At 43.6% G+C, this 16,950-nt stretch overlaps 1 protein-coding gene across 2 annotated transcripts in view; it reads right to left on the bottom strand.

The window, feature by feature from the left end:
• Positions 1–9,222: 9,222 nt before the first annotated feature.
• The window catches only part of LOC118083572 (cytosolic phospholipase A2 epsilon), a 43,222-nt gene continuing 35,494 nt past the window's right edge, over positions 9,223–16,950 (bottom strand). For both annotated transcript variants that reach the window (XM_035112095.2, XM_035112085.2), the window contains exons 18-21: positions 15,517–15,708; positions 13,563–13,729; positions 11,611–11,797; positions 9,223–9,649 (exon numbers count right to left, since the gene is read on the bottom strand). In XM_035112095.2, coding sequence (XP_034967986.2) covers positions 9,444–9,649; positions 11,611–11,797; positions 13,563–13,729; positions 15,517–15,708 — 752 coding nt within the window. In that variant the 3' untranslated portion in view covers positions 9,223–9,443. The remainder of the gene's footprint in view (positions 9,650–11,610; positions 11,798–13,562; positions 13,730–15,516; positions 15,709–16,950) is intronic.

Here is a 16,950-nt window from a genome sequence, read left to right on the forward strand (position 1 = left end):
GCCACCCAATCCAACTCCAGGTGGAAGTGAATCCGCAACCTGATTGGCCTGCAGGAGCAGCCAATCAGGCGGCAGGCAGAGGTCAATCCACAAACTGATTGGCCCACAGGTGTAGCCCTGAAGTAGCCAATCATGCAAAGCCCATTGTGTAAATAATGTATATAAGCAGATGGTTTTGGGAAAAGGGCATTCTTCTCTTCTTCTCCTTGATGACTATGAGCTGAATAAAGAGCATGAAATTCACTCTCGACTCCGAGTATATTTCACTTCTCTAAACAGGGTTGCCTTCAAATGTCTTCTAAAAGTCAGGGAGTTGTTTATTTCCTTGACATCTGATGTGAGGGCATTCCACAGGGAGGGGGCCACTACCGAGAAGGCCCTCTGCCTGGATCCCTGTAACCTCACTTCTCACAGTGAGGGAACCACCAGAAGGCCCTCGGAGTCTTCTAAAATATGATGTTCATAACCCATTGGAAGTTCTGGGCAGTGGCCATGGTGGGAGAAGTGATATTCCCCCTTTTCCCTATAGTCTTCCCCCCCACCCCACCATCCCTGTAGGTTGGAGATCCTTCCAGTCTAGCAGGTGGTATCAAAGGATGCAAGGGGAAGGTTAGACTGGGAAGAATGGCCTTTCCCACTTCCGCTGGAAGGAATCTCCACTAGATAAGAGGCGATTTTTTGTCATAGAGAGAAGAATGTATCATTGAAACAAACTGATTGAGTTTTGAAGATTTTTGTTCCTGTTCTATTCTGTATTTTACATTACAGAAATTCTAGCAGGATAATATATGCATTGCTGGCAAGAATAGATGTAATTAACTGAAACACACGTACCTCCTGGTTGACTAGGAGCTACCAAAGGGAGGAGGACATAAGAACAAATAGGCGTACATTAGAAGACTGGGCAGCTGGCAAATTCCACATGAAACTGCTAGCTAGGGATGCAAGAGAAGTAGGGTTTGTTAATCATTTGGATCACAAGGCCAAAGAACTGAGTGTGTGGAAGATGATGTACCAATCTGAGTTTGACTGCTGCATGCACAATAACTTCAAAATTAAAGGAATCACCTGCTTCAGATTCATCTGATAATACCTGTATAACAAGTTTTGGGCACCTTAAATACCACAACAGAGACATAATCTTAGTGTGTTCTCCAGAAATGCAAGCAATTGCAATTACAGCTTAGTTTTAAAAGCTAATTTGAAAAGAGTGGCTATAATAAAGTCATCCTGGGTCACAGGAATAGGAAGGGAGAGTTTCAGGATGGAGAAGGCAGAGATGTCTCAGGGCAGCATGTGCCCCACAGAGCCATCTCTCTATATCAGGCATCCCCAAACTGAGGCCCTCCAGATGTTTTGGCCTACAACTCCCATATCCCTAGCTAACAGGACCAGTGGTCGTGGAAGATGGGGGATGCCTGCTCTATATGAATTGATGGTTCTGGTGCATGAATTGCCTTAATTTTCACAATGTGTTTTGACTTCACCCTTTGGAGTAATAGCACAGCAAAATCATCTCTGTATGGAAGTGCATCACAGGTTGATGTGACTTTGAAACACAAAACCCGGTTAAAATCACATCACTTGTTTTGTTCTCAGTTGCGCCTGAGCCACAGTACCAGTAGGCATACCTGGAGATTTCTAAAATCAGACTTGGCACAACTTCTTTTTACCTTAAATCCTGTTTTATGTAACTGCTGCATTTGCCTGCAGTTTTGACTCAAGGTGCTTCTGTTTATTCATCCTGATCCCCCCCCCAAGGCAGCTGCATTAGAGTGTTTTGTCACACTTTCCACTTCATTTCCCAGCCGATTTCCTTTATTTCAAAGAGGCAAATATTTGGGGGAATTGAATTTGCTGCACAAGACCTCCCCGTAAACTTTAACTCTACAACCTAAGTTTACCAGTATGTGATTGACTCCCACCCATAGGAGCCAACTGCTAGGGGGTATGGATGTTTCGGCCCCCACAATAAAATATTTGAGGGGGCCAGACCTCCACATGGGTATTCCCATTCAAATGATGTGTGTGCACTGCATCATGTGTTCGATTATATGGGGCAGGGCTTTCCTGGGCCCCCACAATATTTTATTCAAATTGGCACCCCTGCTCCCACCCCAAAATAGGGAGAGTCTGGAAAGTACCCTAAGGGGTAAAGGTAAAGGGATCCTTGACCATTAGGTGCAGTCGCGGATGACTCTGGGGTTGCACGCTCATCTCGCTCTATAGGCCGAGGGAGCCAGCATTTCTCTGCAGACAGCTTCCAGGTCATGTGGCCAGCATGACTAAGCCACTTCTGGCAAACCAGAGCAGTGCACGGAAACACCGTTTACCTTCCCGCTGGAGCAGTACCTACATTTGCACTGAAATATAAATCCAATTGCCTACTACTCTGGGGAATGATGCATGTTCATTCAGCACCTTAAACTGAGCTTTGTGCTTACAGTTGCCTGCTTCTCATTCTGGGTTAATTCCAGAGTCATGTGCCTATGCACTTTGCATAGTGGACAGGTATTATCTCATTCATCCTGAAGAAGTTCCAGTTCCAGAAATCATTAATGATGTAGCACTTACTCATCCCTAGGCTGGTTTAGCAGCCTTTGCTGAAATGTATCCCAGCACTGCCTTATTAGTGACTATTCTGAAGTAATACTGCAATCAAAGTACATGAGACACCGTCTAAAAATATTGCAAAGTCATTCTGAAAATTCCATCTCCAAGTCTATATACCGTAATTGCAGACAAGGGCACAGCTAAGAGCAGGGCTTCTTATTATACTGTGTTGTATGTCTAGGAATGAGAGAACATCATTTTGCAGTGTGGTGTAGTGAGCGGCAGACTCATAATCTGGTGAACTGGGTTCGCATCTCCGCTCCTCCCCATGCAGCTGCTCTGTCACACTTCTCTGATGTCTGTCAGCCTCACGCACCTCACAGAGTGTTTGTTGTGGGCGAGGAAGGGAAAGGAGAATGTTAGCTGCTTTGAGACTCCTTTGGGTAGTGATAAAGCGGGATCATGGCCACTGGTCCCATCACCTCCTGGCAAATAGAAGGGGAAGAAATGGAGGCAGTGAGAGATTTCACCTTCTTGGGCTCCTTGATCACTGCAGATGGTGACAGCAGTCACGAAATTAAAAGACGCCTGCTTCTTGGGAGAAAAGCAATGACAAACCTAGACAGCATCTTAAAAAGCAGAGACATCACCTTGCCGACAAAGGTCCGTATAGTTAAAGCTATGGTTTCCCCAGTAGTGATGTATGGAAGTGAGAGCTGTACCATAAAGAAGGCTGATCGCCGAAGAATTGATGCTTTTGAATTGTGGTGCTGGAGGAGACTCTTGAGAGTCCCATGGACTGCAAGAAGATCAAACCTATCCATTCTTAAGGAAATCAGCCCTGAGTGCTCCCTGGAAGGACAGATCGTGAAGCTGAGGCTCCAATACTTTGGCCACCTCATGAGAAGAGAAGAATCCTTGGAAAAGACCCTGATGTTGGGAAAGATGGAGGGCACTAGGAGAAGGGGACGACAGAGGACAAGATGGTTGGACAGTGTTCTCGAAGCTACGAACATGAGTTTGACCAAACTGAGGGAGGCAGTGCAAGACAGGAGTGCCTGGCGTGCTATGGTCAATGGGGTCACGAAGAGTCGGACATGACTAAACGACTAAACAACTAAACAACAACAAAGCGGGATATCAAATCCAAATTCCTCCTCCTCCTCCTCCTCCTCCTCCTCCTCCTCCTCCTCCTCCTCCTCCTCCTCCTCCTCCTCCTCCTCCTCCTCCTCCTCCTCCTCTTCTCTAACATATTCCAACACTTTGCCAGCAGGGGAAATCTCTAGGTAGTTTTAAAAATGTACTAGCCATTGACCACAGGGACTTGGGTGGCGCTGTGGTGTAAACCACAGAGCCTAGGGCTTGCCTATCAGAAGGTCAGTGGTTCGAATCCCCACGATGGGGTGAGCTCCTGTTGTTTGGTCCCGGCTCTTGCCCACCTAGCAGTTTGAAAGCACATTAAAGTACAAGTAGCTAAATAGGTGCCTATGCAGGAAGGTAAACATTGTTTCTGTGTGCTGCTCTGGTTTGCCAGAAGCAGCTTAATCATTCTGGCCTCATGACCCAGAAGCTGTCTGCGGACAAACGCTGGCTCCCTCAGCCTATAGAGCGAGATGATTGCTGCAACCCCAGAGTCATCCGCAACTGGACCTAACTGTCAGGGATAGCCATTGATCATGACAAATCTGAATCAAAAATAAATACACATAAAGGGATGACATGCCACGAATAATAGTCTCTATTTAGATCTCTCCCTTACAATTCAATGCTATATTGTCCAGGGTCTTCTTTCTGATATTTTTGGCCACCAGAGCAAAAAGGGTGAATTTGTGAGTCACTGAAATGTTTACATCACTAAGAAGCCATAGGACCTTCTCTGCCAGGGAGAGACATATTTCCTGTACTGGCTGCAGGGTGAGAAATGGTCTCTTGGGTCCAGCCTCTAGGTGAGAAATCCAAAATCAGACAGGGATAGCGAAATTAACCTCTGAGCAACAATTCATCCTGGGGAAACACAGTGGAATCACTATTTAAAATGGGTACTTGGAAATAATTGGAGTTGTTGAGAATGAGGGGGTAACTTTTATGCTTTCACTTTTATTTAGATCGGAGAGGTGGAGGGAACACAACCTGGGAAGTTGTGTCAGGTTCATACTGAGAAGTATGTCATCTGTTGCCTGTTTTGCCACAGAGAACGTCTTACATGATACAAATTTACTTCCTGAAACCTTCCCTTTGCCTTCCCAAATTTAGTTCCTGAAACACTAATTATTGTAGCATGAGTCTGAAAAGCTGTGGGACACAGTGTATCACTTTATTGTGCAATCATTCTGTGACTGTGTGGCAGTAGTGGCATGATGATATTAGTGTTGCAGATACATTGTGAAATCACTGCTGTTAGGGAAACAGATTTGTCTCCAATGCTATGCACATGGTGAATCCTTTTCTGGATGCAGCAGCGACCTGCATAGGGTCAATAAACTGAGGCTGAACCCTGCTAAGACAGAGATGCTGGGTGTGTGTGTGTTAAGGTTCAAGAACTGGGGATTTTGCTTGTTCTAGATGGGGTTGCACTCATAGGTATGTAGTTTTGCATTGCTCTTGAAACCTTCTTTGTCCCCAAAGGACTTGGTCTCCAGATCCAAGAGAACCTATTAGCAGCTTCAGCTGGCAAATCAACTGCACCCTTTCTGGACAGAGATAGTTTTGCCACTGTGACACATGCACTGGTAACTACTGTAATTTGCTCTATATGTGGGGCCTCTGATGCAGCTGGTCTGGAGGCTGCAGCTGTTGTAGAATGCTGTGTTCTGTACGCTGAGTGGTACATCAAATTCAGCAAACGGTGTGTCTTGCAAACCTAATGATTATTGGCTTGTGGTAACACAAGGATGGGTCTCTTTGCTGGCAGTGCTGGCATTATGGGATGCACTTCCTGCTTGGCATTCTGCCAGCTTTCAAAGACACACCTGTTTACATAGGCATTCCCTTCATCTCTTGACCAGAGTCGCCTCTTTTAATTACTGTGTTGTTTTAATGGGACTGTTTTATTGCATGTTTGTGTACTTTAATTATGGTTGTTCATATTTCAGTGCTCCTGCAATTTGTTTTTTATTATTGCCAATTGCTTATTTTGGCATTAAGCAGTATATGCATTAATAATTAACATCAAGATTTGTAGGGCCACAAATTCTGTGGTAACACATGTTAGAAAGAATTCAGTGTCCTATTCTACTAATTATTCCATCAGTGTAAGCTTGCAAAATGGAATGATGTTCCCCTCTTGAAATATACTTGGAGTCGAGAGTGAATTTCCTGCTCTTTATTCAGCTTGTAGTAGCAGAAGAGAAGAATGGCTCTTTCCCCAAAACGTCTGCTTATATACATTATTTACACAATGGGTGTTGCATGATTGGCTACTTCAGGGCTGCACCTGTAGGCCAATCAGGTTGTAGATTCACTTCTGCCAGCAGTCTGATTGGCTGCTCCTGCAGGCCAATCAGGTTGCAGTTTCACTTCCGCCAGCAGCCTGATTGGCTGCTCCTGCAGGCCAATCAGGTTGCTGATTCACTTCCACCTGGAGCTGGATTGGGTGGCTCCAGCGAACCAATCAGACTGCTGCATTTTGGATCCTATTGTTCTCGGATTCAGCTCAGTACATAACACCTCTCTTTCCCACGTGCACTATTCTAGGGGTTCTCCTGAGCCCTCAGGCCAATTATGGGTTTTCATGGGGGAGGAGAAAGGGGGAGCCCTATTGCACAAGCAGAAGTCTTTGTGCAGGCCTTCTGCTGAAGACACTCACTTGATGAATCCCACCCATTGTTTATATGTGCTATGATTACATAGCACTACTTACATAGTAGCATAAGCCAACCTCCCCCCCCCCCACCATGGACTACTTGAAAATTGCTGAGGGTCTTGGTGGACTATTGTATCAACTGTAACACACTATGCTAGATGATGTTTGGTTTTTAAATATATATATATATATCTTCCGATGTGCTGTGGACCACCTGAAATGAAGTTCATCAGTAAACCACAGTTTGGGGACCCCTGACCCAAGCAAAAGGCAAGTATTTGTCCCAGGTCTAAACTAACAATGAGGGATGAGTGGGCAAGGGTGAGCATATGTAAACCCATTTACTTGGGCTTTCTTTCAGTTTTAGATGAAGATGAATGCATTAAGCCAATAGCTTCATAGAAGCAGATCCTCCCCCCCACCCTAAGCTGGGCTGGTGTTTGAAGTAAGAGGGGTGGTATCTTGTAGGTGTGCCTCTTCTTTCCAAAAATTGATACTGTCAACATCTCCACCTAATTACAAACAACCACAAGTTCTATGATTCCACCTAACTAATGTGTTCTTCTTGTCCCTTAATTTCTGCACATTTCCGTCATGGGCTTTCTCACTTGGTTGGTACTCAGATTTGAGGTCCAATGGTTCTGTGAGCATTCAATCAGGGCACTGGCATAGCTGAGCCCTCCTACCAAGATGCGTGCAGGTAGGTCTGACGTGAACACAGTTGTGTTTGAGGCTCATTGCAAGCAAAACAAGTAGGACTGTGCCTCCTTTGATCCTATGGGCTCCTGCTGCTTTACCCCAAAGTGTGCATTTAGATGGGAAAAGGCGGCGGATGTTCCTAGGCCTTGGTAGAACAACTTTTACTGCTGCCTATAAGTCCCAGAGGGACCCAGGTGGCACTGTGGGCTAAACCACTGAGCCTAGGGCTTGCTGATCAGAAGGTTGGCGGTTCAAATCCCTGTGATGGGGTGAGCTCCCGTTGCTCGGTCCCAGCTCCTGCCAACCTAGCAGTTCGCATCACATCAAAATGCAAGTAGATAAATAGGAACCGCTATAGTGGGAAGGTAAACGGCATTTCCATGTGCTGCTCTGGTTTGCCAGAAGCGGCTTTGTCATGCTGGCCACATGACCTGGAAGCTATACGCTGGCTCCCTCGGCCAATAATGCGAGATGAGCGCGCAACCCCAGAGTCGGTCATGACTGGACCTAATGGTCAGGGGTCCCTTTACCTTTATAAGTCCCAGAAATCCCAATAGGATTTGCATGCTATTTTCAAGGAGAATCTCCAGTGTACAGTGGGAAAAGATACCCCACCGGGGCCTGGCCTGTGACTGCATGCAAGTAGTCCAAACTTCTGTACTCAGAAATATGCAGAACACCCCAGGAAAAATTCTCTAAGCTTATTGAAACTCTGCTTTCTTTTGTTTTGTCAGCTTTTTGCATGTGTAGGAGGAGCCCTCATGTCCACACTGAAATTTTACTTAAATATTTTACTCATTTTGATCTTAACACTGCTTGACATCTTATCTTCTCCTGCTCCAGGTTTCCACTGTCATGTATCCTGCTCGACTGTCCTGATTTAAGCAGGACATTACAAAAACCATCCTGGCTACTGATTAGACCAGGCATAGGCAAACTCCGGCCCTCTAGATGTTTGAGACTACAATTCCCATCACCCCTGACCACGGGTCCTGTTAGCTAGGGATGATGGGAATTGTAGTCCCAAACATCTGGAGGGCCAAGTTTGCCTATGCCTGGATTAGATCCTGGGATGTCCCATTTTGCAGGGCCATGTTCTGCCCCGAAAGATACATATCCCAGTTTCCCTCTGGGACATGTTGGAGGGTATGCAATCGTAGGACCGCATGAACCTCCAATGATTCTTTTTGTCACAACGTTCTGCACATTTAAGAAGAGTAGAAAGTCAACCTCTAGGGTGCCCAGGGGCTTTGTGTTCTGCTTTACAGAGGGCAGTCCTCTGTTTGAAGTCCCAGTCCAAAGATAAAAAACCATAAGAAGCAAGAACAAGGATCTTGGAGCTGCCCATCAGTAGTTAACATCTGAACAGCAGAATAAGATGCACACTGGTCAGCTTGTAACAGTTTCCCCCAGTATGAGGAAACTGTATTTCTGTATACATTATAGTAATTATTTCTAAATTTACACCTAGATATGCACATTGGCACATACTAATTTTATGCAAATCTGTGCATTCTTTTGCCATCATTTTTAATGTGTAAGTATCCATAATAATGGGATTAATATTTTTAATGTGTAAGTATCCATAATATTGGGACCCAGGTGGCGCTGTGGGTTCAACCACAGAGCCTAGGGCTTGCTGATCAGAAGGTCGGCGGTTCGAATCCCTGCGACGGGGTGAGCTCCCATTGCTAGGTCCCAGCTCCTGCCAACTTAGCAGTTTGAAAGCACGTCAAAATGCAAGTAGATAAACAGGTACCGGCATAAACGGCATTTCCGTGTGCTGCTCTGGTTCACCAGAAGCTGCTTTGTCATGCTGGCCACATGACCTGGAAGCTGTACGCCGGCTCCATTGGCCAATAATGCGAGATGAGAGCCTCAACCCCAGAGTCGGTCACAACTGGACCTAATGTTCAGGGGTCCCTTTATCTTTACCAATCCATAATATTACCCTCTCCCCCATTCTAAATTTCAGTATCATAATTCTTAGGAGCATTTATATCTCTGGCCAAACCACGGGTTTTGGAGAAATATGTTGGTATTCTTATAAACTATTAAAACAACCCTTTCCCTTTGTTTTACAGATGTAGGTTTGTATGTGTGCAACAAATTGACCTGTGCTGATCATTCTGCCATAGAATTGTGTGTGTGTGTTTAGTAGACGGAACATGCATTCTTAAAATACACTGCTTTCCCCAATTTTTTATTAAATATATCCATAAGTGGGCCTTTGTAGTTTGCTGTGCCCCTGCTGAAATTTGAAACAGTCATCATAAGAGAGATGAAATAAATTCCACTGAAGCCTTCAGATTAATCAGTAATTGTAGCCAACCATTACTTGATCTTCTGCCTTCCCCACAAGCTCCCCAGTCAATCTATACTGTCCCCATCAGTGCCGCCTTTTCTGTTCTACAGCAGCACGCAAAGCCTGCAGAATCAAGTGCTCGTTATTCAAGATGTTGTATTCGCTCAGGTTTACTAGCTTGTCAAAATTTTCATCGCTGTATCTGAGGCAGTAAGTAGAGTATGGTGTCTTCCAGGTGGAAACATCAACATCTCCTGCAGCCATCTCTGCTTCACCATCACGTTTCTCGCCTAGGATAAAGAAATGGTGAGTTATTAATGGTTAGATATTTGGCTTATTTCAGAAGCATACATGTATGCGGTAGTGGCGGCCGCCCTGTGGAACGCCCTCCAATCAGATGTCAAAGAGAAAAACAGCTACCAGATTTTTAGAAGACATCTGAAGGCAGCCCTGTTTAGGGAGGCTTTTAATCTTTAATCGATTATTTTATTCTTCTGTTGGAAGCCGCCCAGAGTGGCTGGGGAAACCCAGCCAGATGGGCGGGGTATAAATAATAAATTATTATTATTATTATTATTATTATTATTATTATTATTATTATTCCAATGAGAACGTTCTTAAAATGGTTCATTTACAATTTTGGTATTGTTGTTGTTTTTTAAAAAATTAATCTACCACAATTTTAATGCCCTATTTTGATTTATCAGGCTTGGATATCTTTTTATACTTAAGAGGGTCTCAAAGTAGTTGCATGTATATAATATAATGAAGTTAATAAAGCATATTAAATAATGCAATATAGCAATGCAATTATAAGAACATATACTCAAGGCTAGATTAGTATTTGTTGGCACAATCTTATTCTGACCATGCTAAAGCATGAACAGAAGAAGCAAAAGACTTAGTTATGCTTAGAGGGCTTTTACATTAGTGACTAACTTAAGTATCATTGAAATCTCTATGTGGGACAAGAAGCTACAGTTAGAACTGTAGATGGGACAACTGATTGGTTCCAAGTTGGGAAAGGAGTACGACAAGGGCGTTTATCGACTCCCTACTTATTTAACTTATATGCATAATTCATCATGTGAAAGGCTGGACTGGATGAATCCCAAGCTGGAATTAAGATTGCTGGAAGAAATATCAACAACCTCAGATATGCAGATGACACAACCTTGATGGCAGAAAGTGAGGAGGAATTAAAGAACCTCTTAATGAGGGTGAAAAAGGAGAGTGCAAAATATGGTCTAAAGCTCAACATAAAAAAAACTAAGATCATGGTCACTGATCCCATCACCTCCTGGCAAATAGAAGGGGAAGAAATGGAGGCAGTGAGAGATTTTACTTTCTTGGGTTCCATGATCACTGCAGATGGTGACACCAGTCACAAAATTAAAAGACTCCTGCTTCTTGGGAGAAAAGGTCCTTATAGTTAAAGCTATGGTTTTCCCAGTAGTGATGTATGGAAGTGACAGCTAGACCATAAAGAAGGCTGATCACTGAAGAATTGATGCTTTTGAAATATGGTGCTGGAGGAGACTCTTGAGAGTCCCATGGACTGCAAGAAGATCAAACCTATCCATTCTGAAGGAAATAAGCCCTGAGTGCTCACTGGAAGGACAGATCCTGAAGCTGAAGCTCCAATACTTTGGCTACCTCATGGGAAGAGAAGACTCCCTGGAAAAGACCCTGATGTTGGGAAAGATTGAGGGCACAAGGAGAAGGGGACGACAGAGGATGAGCTGGTTGGACAGTGTTCTCGAAGCTACTAACATGAGTTTGACCAAACTGTGGGAGGCAGTGGAAGAAAGGAGTGCCTGGCGTGCTCTGGTCCATGGGGTCATGAAGAGTCGGACACAACTAAACGACTAAACAAACAAACAAATCCTTGATTTCAGTGGGTCTACTCTTAAGCATGACTAAGTCTAGACCCTGTATCCATTCCAGTGCCTTAGAGCTTGTTGTAGTCAGTCAAGATTCAGAGGTTGAAACTTCAGCGTTGTTACCACAGAGATTTGGTATTTTATTTTAAATATTTTATTTTTAAGATTCATATGCTGCCTTTCAATAAAATGATTCCCACAATGGCTTAAAACAGATTGTAACAATTCAGTTCAGAGGAATTAATTGATTTCTTGGTAGTGGGGAAGTCCAGCAAAAATCTCCCCACCTCCATGAATTGTATTGCCTGGCAGCACTGGATATAATTGTCACTTGGGGTGGGGCTTATTAGCTATTGTCAATAACTTACCAGGTGCTTTGTAATATCGGAAGGTATCATTCACTAATGGGAAGAAAACCAGGATTGGACAACCAAGGACATCTGATTGATCAAAGTAGTAGCATTCCTTTAGATGTTTCTTGTCTTCTTCTGTAAGGACAACATGTGGAAATGGGATACCTTGCTGGATATAGTACTTGCAAGCTTGCTCTAGGGGCTTCATTCACATGGAAGAAGACAAGAGAAACAAGAGAAGACAAGAAATGTATGTTAAAAACCAATCATATAGCACTAAAAAAAATATATGTGGAAAACTAAGATACAGATACCCAGGAAGCACAAGGTAGGAATTAAGGAACAGTGCATTGAATGGGAGAAGTAGAAAGTGGAGTCCCTGCTTTTTAACTTGTTCATGAACCATCTAGAGTTAGGAGTGAGCAGTGAGGTGGCCGGGTTTGCTGACGATACTAAGGTGTTCAGGTTCATTAAAAGAAAAAGGCAGGCAACAAAATCTGGTTAAATGACATCGTAGAAGTTATCAGGGATTGGTTGCAGGCCTGAATGGTTTGGCAGCGAGCTGTTTTCAGCTTGGGTGATGGTGAGGCATTGAGTAAGCCTAGGTATTGCATGGAGGGGAGGTTGTAGCCTCTGCCTGCCCCTCCTTGGTGAAGAGTATCCAAAAGGATCCAGGATGTATGGCGGGAGCTAGGGGCCATACCACTCTTCCAATAGAGATCCTTGGTAGGGGGTACTCCTATTTGATGTAGGTCATAGGCACCCCTTCCAAGATGTGGTTTACCCTGAAATGCACTTCCAGCAGCTGTGCTGGAGTGGAATAGCAATGGCTTTACTCAAGGCCTATGCCAAACCATTCACTACTGAAACCAATGAAGCTGTGGCCTTATTCAAACCCAAAACCCAATATGCTGTTATCCAGTGTGGTTATTTGTTCCCCTCAAAGAAATGCTGGGTCACAGGGCCTTGGTACATGATCCTATATATTAATATTATCTAAACTTGGGAATTAATGACTTAAACAGGAGGTTACAGGTAGGTAGCCATGTTGGTCTGACATAGTCGAAACAAAATTAAAAAATTCCTTCCAGCAGCACCTTAGAGACCAACTAGGTTTGTCATTGGTATGAGCTTTCGTGTGCATGCACACTTCTTCAGATACAGGAGGAGCCGAATTACCATATTTTCCCCTCTATAAGACACCCCCATGTATAAGATGCTCCCTATTTTTGGGGACTCAGATTTAAGAAAATGGGGGGAGATTCTGACATTCTTTTTAGGGGAAAAGAAACCTAGTCTTATACACAGAAAAATACGGTAAATTTATGTGAGATGAATTCCCAGGAATTGCCTTGATAAGATTTTACTTCCATCAACAGAATGTATTTTCTTTCATTGCATTTGTCATTGTTTTCTATCTAACTACCGACTGGAGAATAAAATTTGCATTTAAGATTTTTTTTAAAAAAAATGTGGTAATGTTTTAGATTTGCTGAAACTTAAAGAAAAAAAAATAACACACTGCTGCAGGTTGGTAGATGTTTGATCAGCCATATCTTTTATGCTATTATAAACCTCGTAGTAGTTTTATTGCATTCAAGTGGTATGCTTTTTTTTGTTAAATAGGTAAATAAATACATTTTTGTCTTTTATACTTTCTCACCAGAATGTGCTCAGGGTGAGATTCAGATATTTTAGAGCAGGAGTTGCCAGGCTGGTACGCACCAGATGTTGGACTCCAACTTCCATCTGTTCCATCCAACATGGCCAATGGTTAGGGGCAATGGACACTGTATTCCAACAACATTGGGAGGATACCCCTGATTTATACTTAGGTGAGGAATCTGTGGCCCTCTGGCTACAGACATTTAATTAGAGAGGTGGCCTTGGGCAATATGTCGCAATGTTTCCACATAAACATGAAATATATCGCTTAAACAAACAAACAACAACACAAAACCTATTACCAGAGTTTGTGAGCCTGCACTGTAACTCAGATGCACAATGACATCTACTTTCCTCTCTGGTCTTAAAAGCGGTGGGCAACTTGTATTGATGAAAAATCCAGCGTCCACCAGTCCTATATGGTCTTCATGTTCCGTTAGTTGATTTGGGCATCCGTCTAACACCGTTGCTGGGAAGGAAATATATTTTTGCCGTCAGAAAAGAATATCTCTGCCTAATTTGGAACCCAATTAAATTAAAATACATAGGGCATTTTTACCTATGACATTATGGCTGCAGTCATATGCCACTTATGCCTTCTGGCGGTTCCCTCATTGTGAGAAGCCAAGTTGCAGGGAACCAGGCAGAGGGCCTTCTTGGTAGTGGCACCCACCCTGTGGAACGCCCTCCCATCAGATGTCAAAGAGAAAAACAGCTACCAGATTTTTAGAAGACATCTGTTGGCAGCCCTGTTTAGGGAGGCTTTTAATGTTTAATAGATAATTGTATTTTATTTTTCTGTTGGAAGCCGTCCAGAGTGGCTGGGGAAACCCAGCCAGATGGGCAGGGTATAAATAATAAATTATTATTATTATTATTATTATTATTATTATTATTATTATGGAGCAAATTGCACTGGATTAAGGAGAATTCAAATATCACTTAGAGCAGAGTGTGTGGTCTGCTTTCCATAATGGCTGTGGTGGAGTATTGTAGTCCAACCAGGTTGCCTATCCTATGGGCTTTGGAACCTATCAGAACCATAGAACTCCACCAACCCTCTTTTGATCTCTCAAAATATTTGTGGGTAAAGCTTCCTAACACAGAGGACAGCCTGCTACCTTTGTCCTTTCTTACTAGGTATATGAATTTAGGATGCAAGCCTACACCAAGTTACGTGGGAATAAATTGAACTCAGTGGGACTTAGTTCTGAGCATTATTATTATTATTATTATTATTATTATTATTATTATTATTATTATTCAACAAGATCAAGCCAAATGCTGATGGGGGTGGGGTGGGATTGCTCCTTTTCTGAAATACTAGGGTATGTTATAAAATTAAACCACACTGGGGTCAAACCATCTTTCTCGATCTGTCCAGGTGTAAACTGTAGTTTGATTGTTAATCTCTCAAGATGAGCTGTTTCCCAAACTGTTTCATACCAATTGTCTATTGTTGTGCCAGAAAAGTCTTTCCAGTGTCTGGTTATGTTGCATCTCACTGCTTGTAATAACTGGTTTATTAATTCTTTATTATGTAAATCCAGATGGGTGTCTTGAAATATATTTAATAAAGCTAATTCTGGTTTGACTTCCCATTTTTTTATTGTTATTTTATTAATTTCTTGGAATATCAAATTCCAGAAAGGTTGGATTTTGTACATTGCCACCTTCTGAGTATTATTATTAATAATAATTCCATTTATAGGCATCATAATAAAACTGTAAAATAGAACACTGTAAATATAAACGATAAAACAGAACACTAAGTCATTGGTCAGTATAATCTAATACATCTGGAGTCTGGAGAAGTCTGGACTACAACTCCCATCATCCCCAGCCAGCATGGATGATGGTCAGGAAAAATGGAAATTGTAGTCCAAAACATATGGAAGGCACCCAGTCAAGCTATCTAGTTTCATACTGTCAGCATCAGCTGCAGGGCCGGCTCTTCGTAGACCCCCGGTGGCGCAGTGCACCATGGCGCGGGGCTGGTAAGCTGGGCGCCGGCTTGGCAAGGAGGGCGCCGCGCGGCAAAGCCGCGCGGAAACCAATTGCGCCCTGCAAGGGCGGGGCGGGCGGCGGAGCGATCTCCGCCCCTCAGCACCAGGGCGCGCGATCTGCTCAAGACGGCCCTGATCAGCTGTGTCTGTGTCTCTCTCCATGTTCTCTCTCAATGTTCTAAGGCAGAGGTCCTTGATTATGGAAAGCAACCGTTCTAATATTGAACAGTGGCTACATACGCCTGTTTACCTTTCCATCTATTGAAATTTTCATTCTCCAAGTAGTAGTTATGCATCTGAAAACCCTTCAGAAAATTGTGATATTGGGCAACAGAAAAGCGATCAGTCAAAGCCCCTCGGAGCTTATTGGCAAGTTCTCCGGCTGGGACGTACATGTGGCTCCTTATTTCATATGGCCTTGTAGGTAAATAAGGCTCTTCCTCTGCAAGAAGACACAAAAGGTGAGAAAATAAGCAGTTACTAACTATGCTTTGATTCGCTGCTAAGTCGAATCTTAGACAGCTAAGTTACCGGACAGCTATATAGTAGCAAACCTGCTGCAAGAACACTGTAAAAGACAACGTATGGCCCAATCCTAAGCGTATTTACCTGGAAGTAAATCCCATTGAGTTTAATGAGATTTGCTTCCTAACAGAGCATTGTAACTTTATACATGTGTCAATATAGGTGCATAACAGTCTCCGACCTTCATCGCCACCAACAGCATTGAACTAGATTGCTTTGATGTTGTTTTGGCTTCACATTTTCGGCTGAAGTGTCAAAATGGTTAGGCAGTTCTGATACCATGCCAGCCATTCACCTGGTGTGTAGCCTTCCTTTAAGACTACACATTGTCAAGTTGTCTTCCGAGGTGGACCGTGCCATGCACCTCTGAGACAAATCAAAAGGGAAAGGCATTTCCCCCCAACCTGTAGCAGGTTGCATGGTGGGATGTTGCTGTTCACCTGACCTCCTACTTACTTGGAGGTAGAAGGGGAGGCAGTTGCAATGTTGGCACAGTGCAAACACAATAGCAGCAGCATAGCACCATGCCAACCTCTCTGCACCCCTCTACCTCCAAGTAAGCAGCAACAACATGACTGGCCAGAGATCAGTTGAGTTAGCAGCACTCCACTGTACCCAGCTGCTACTGCATACAGCTATGAGGCTAGTGGCTTCTTTGTTTTCCAGTCTTTGCTATATCAAATACATCGTGGCTCATCAGAGACAGGCACCGTCAGTATTCCTTATGTTTTGGCATGTCACTATTGAACCCATTTAAAGAAGGCCTGCTGTGATCACACACACCCACCCCCCCTAGACTGTGCTTACAGTAAATTATTCAGAAGACCCACAGAGAATGAAAATTGTGCATCCAAATTGACACCCAATGGTTGTTGTTTTTAAAGGAAAAAATAAATCGGGTCCTCCCTAACAAGAGGGCATGTGTTGCGGTGCGACCTGGCAACCAGGCCCTGTGTTGTGGGTGGGAACGTTTGGATGGCCACAACACCCTATTGGAGGTCCCTTGATCCTGGGTGCAATTTGACCAATGGGATGCCAGCTATTTAAGCCCATGCACGTGTCCCTGAGCTTCCTCTTTTGGGTTCAGGCCATCAGAATACTCACCCACCTCTCCTTATATTTAGGGCTTGTGCGCTTGACCTTGCTATGCCGTCGTGTG

This window comes from Zootoca vivipara, chromosome 1 (assembly GCF_963506605.1).
Source record: "Zootoca vivipara chromosome 1, rZooViv1.1, whole genome shotgun sequence".
NCBI lineage: Eukaryota > Metazoa > Chordata > Lepidosauria > Squamata > Lacertidae > Zootoca > Zootoca vivipara.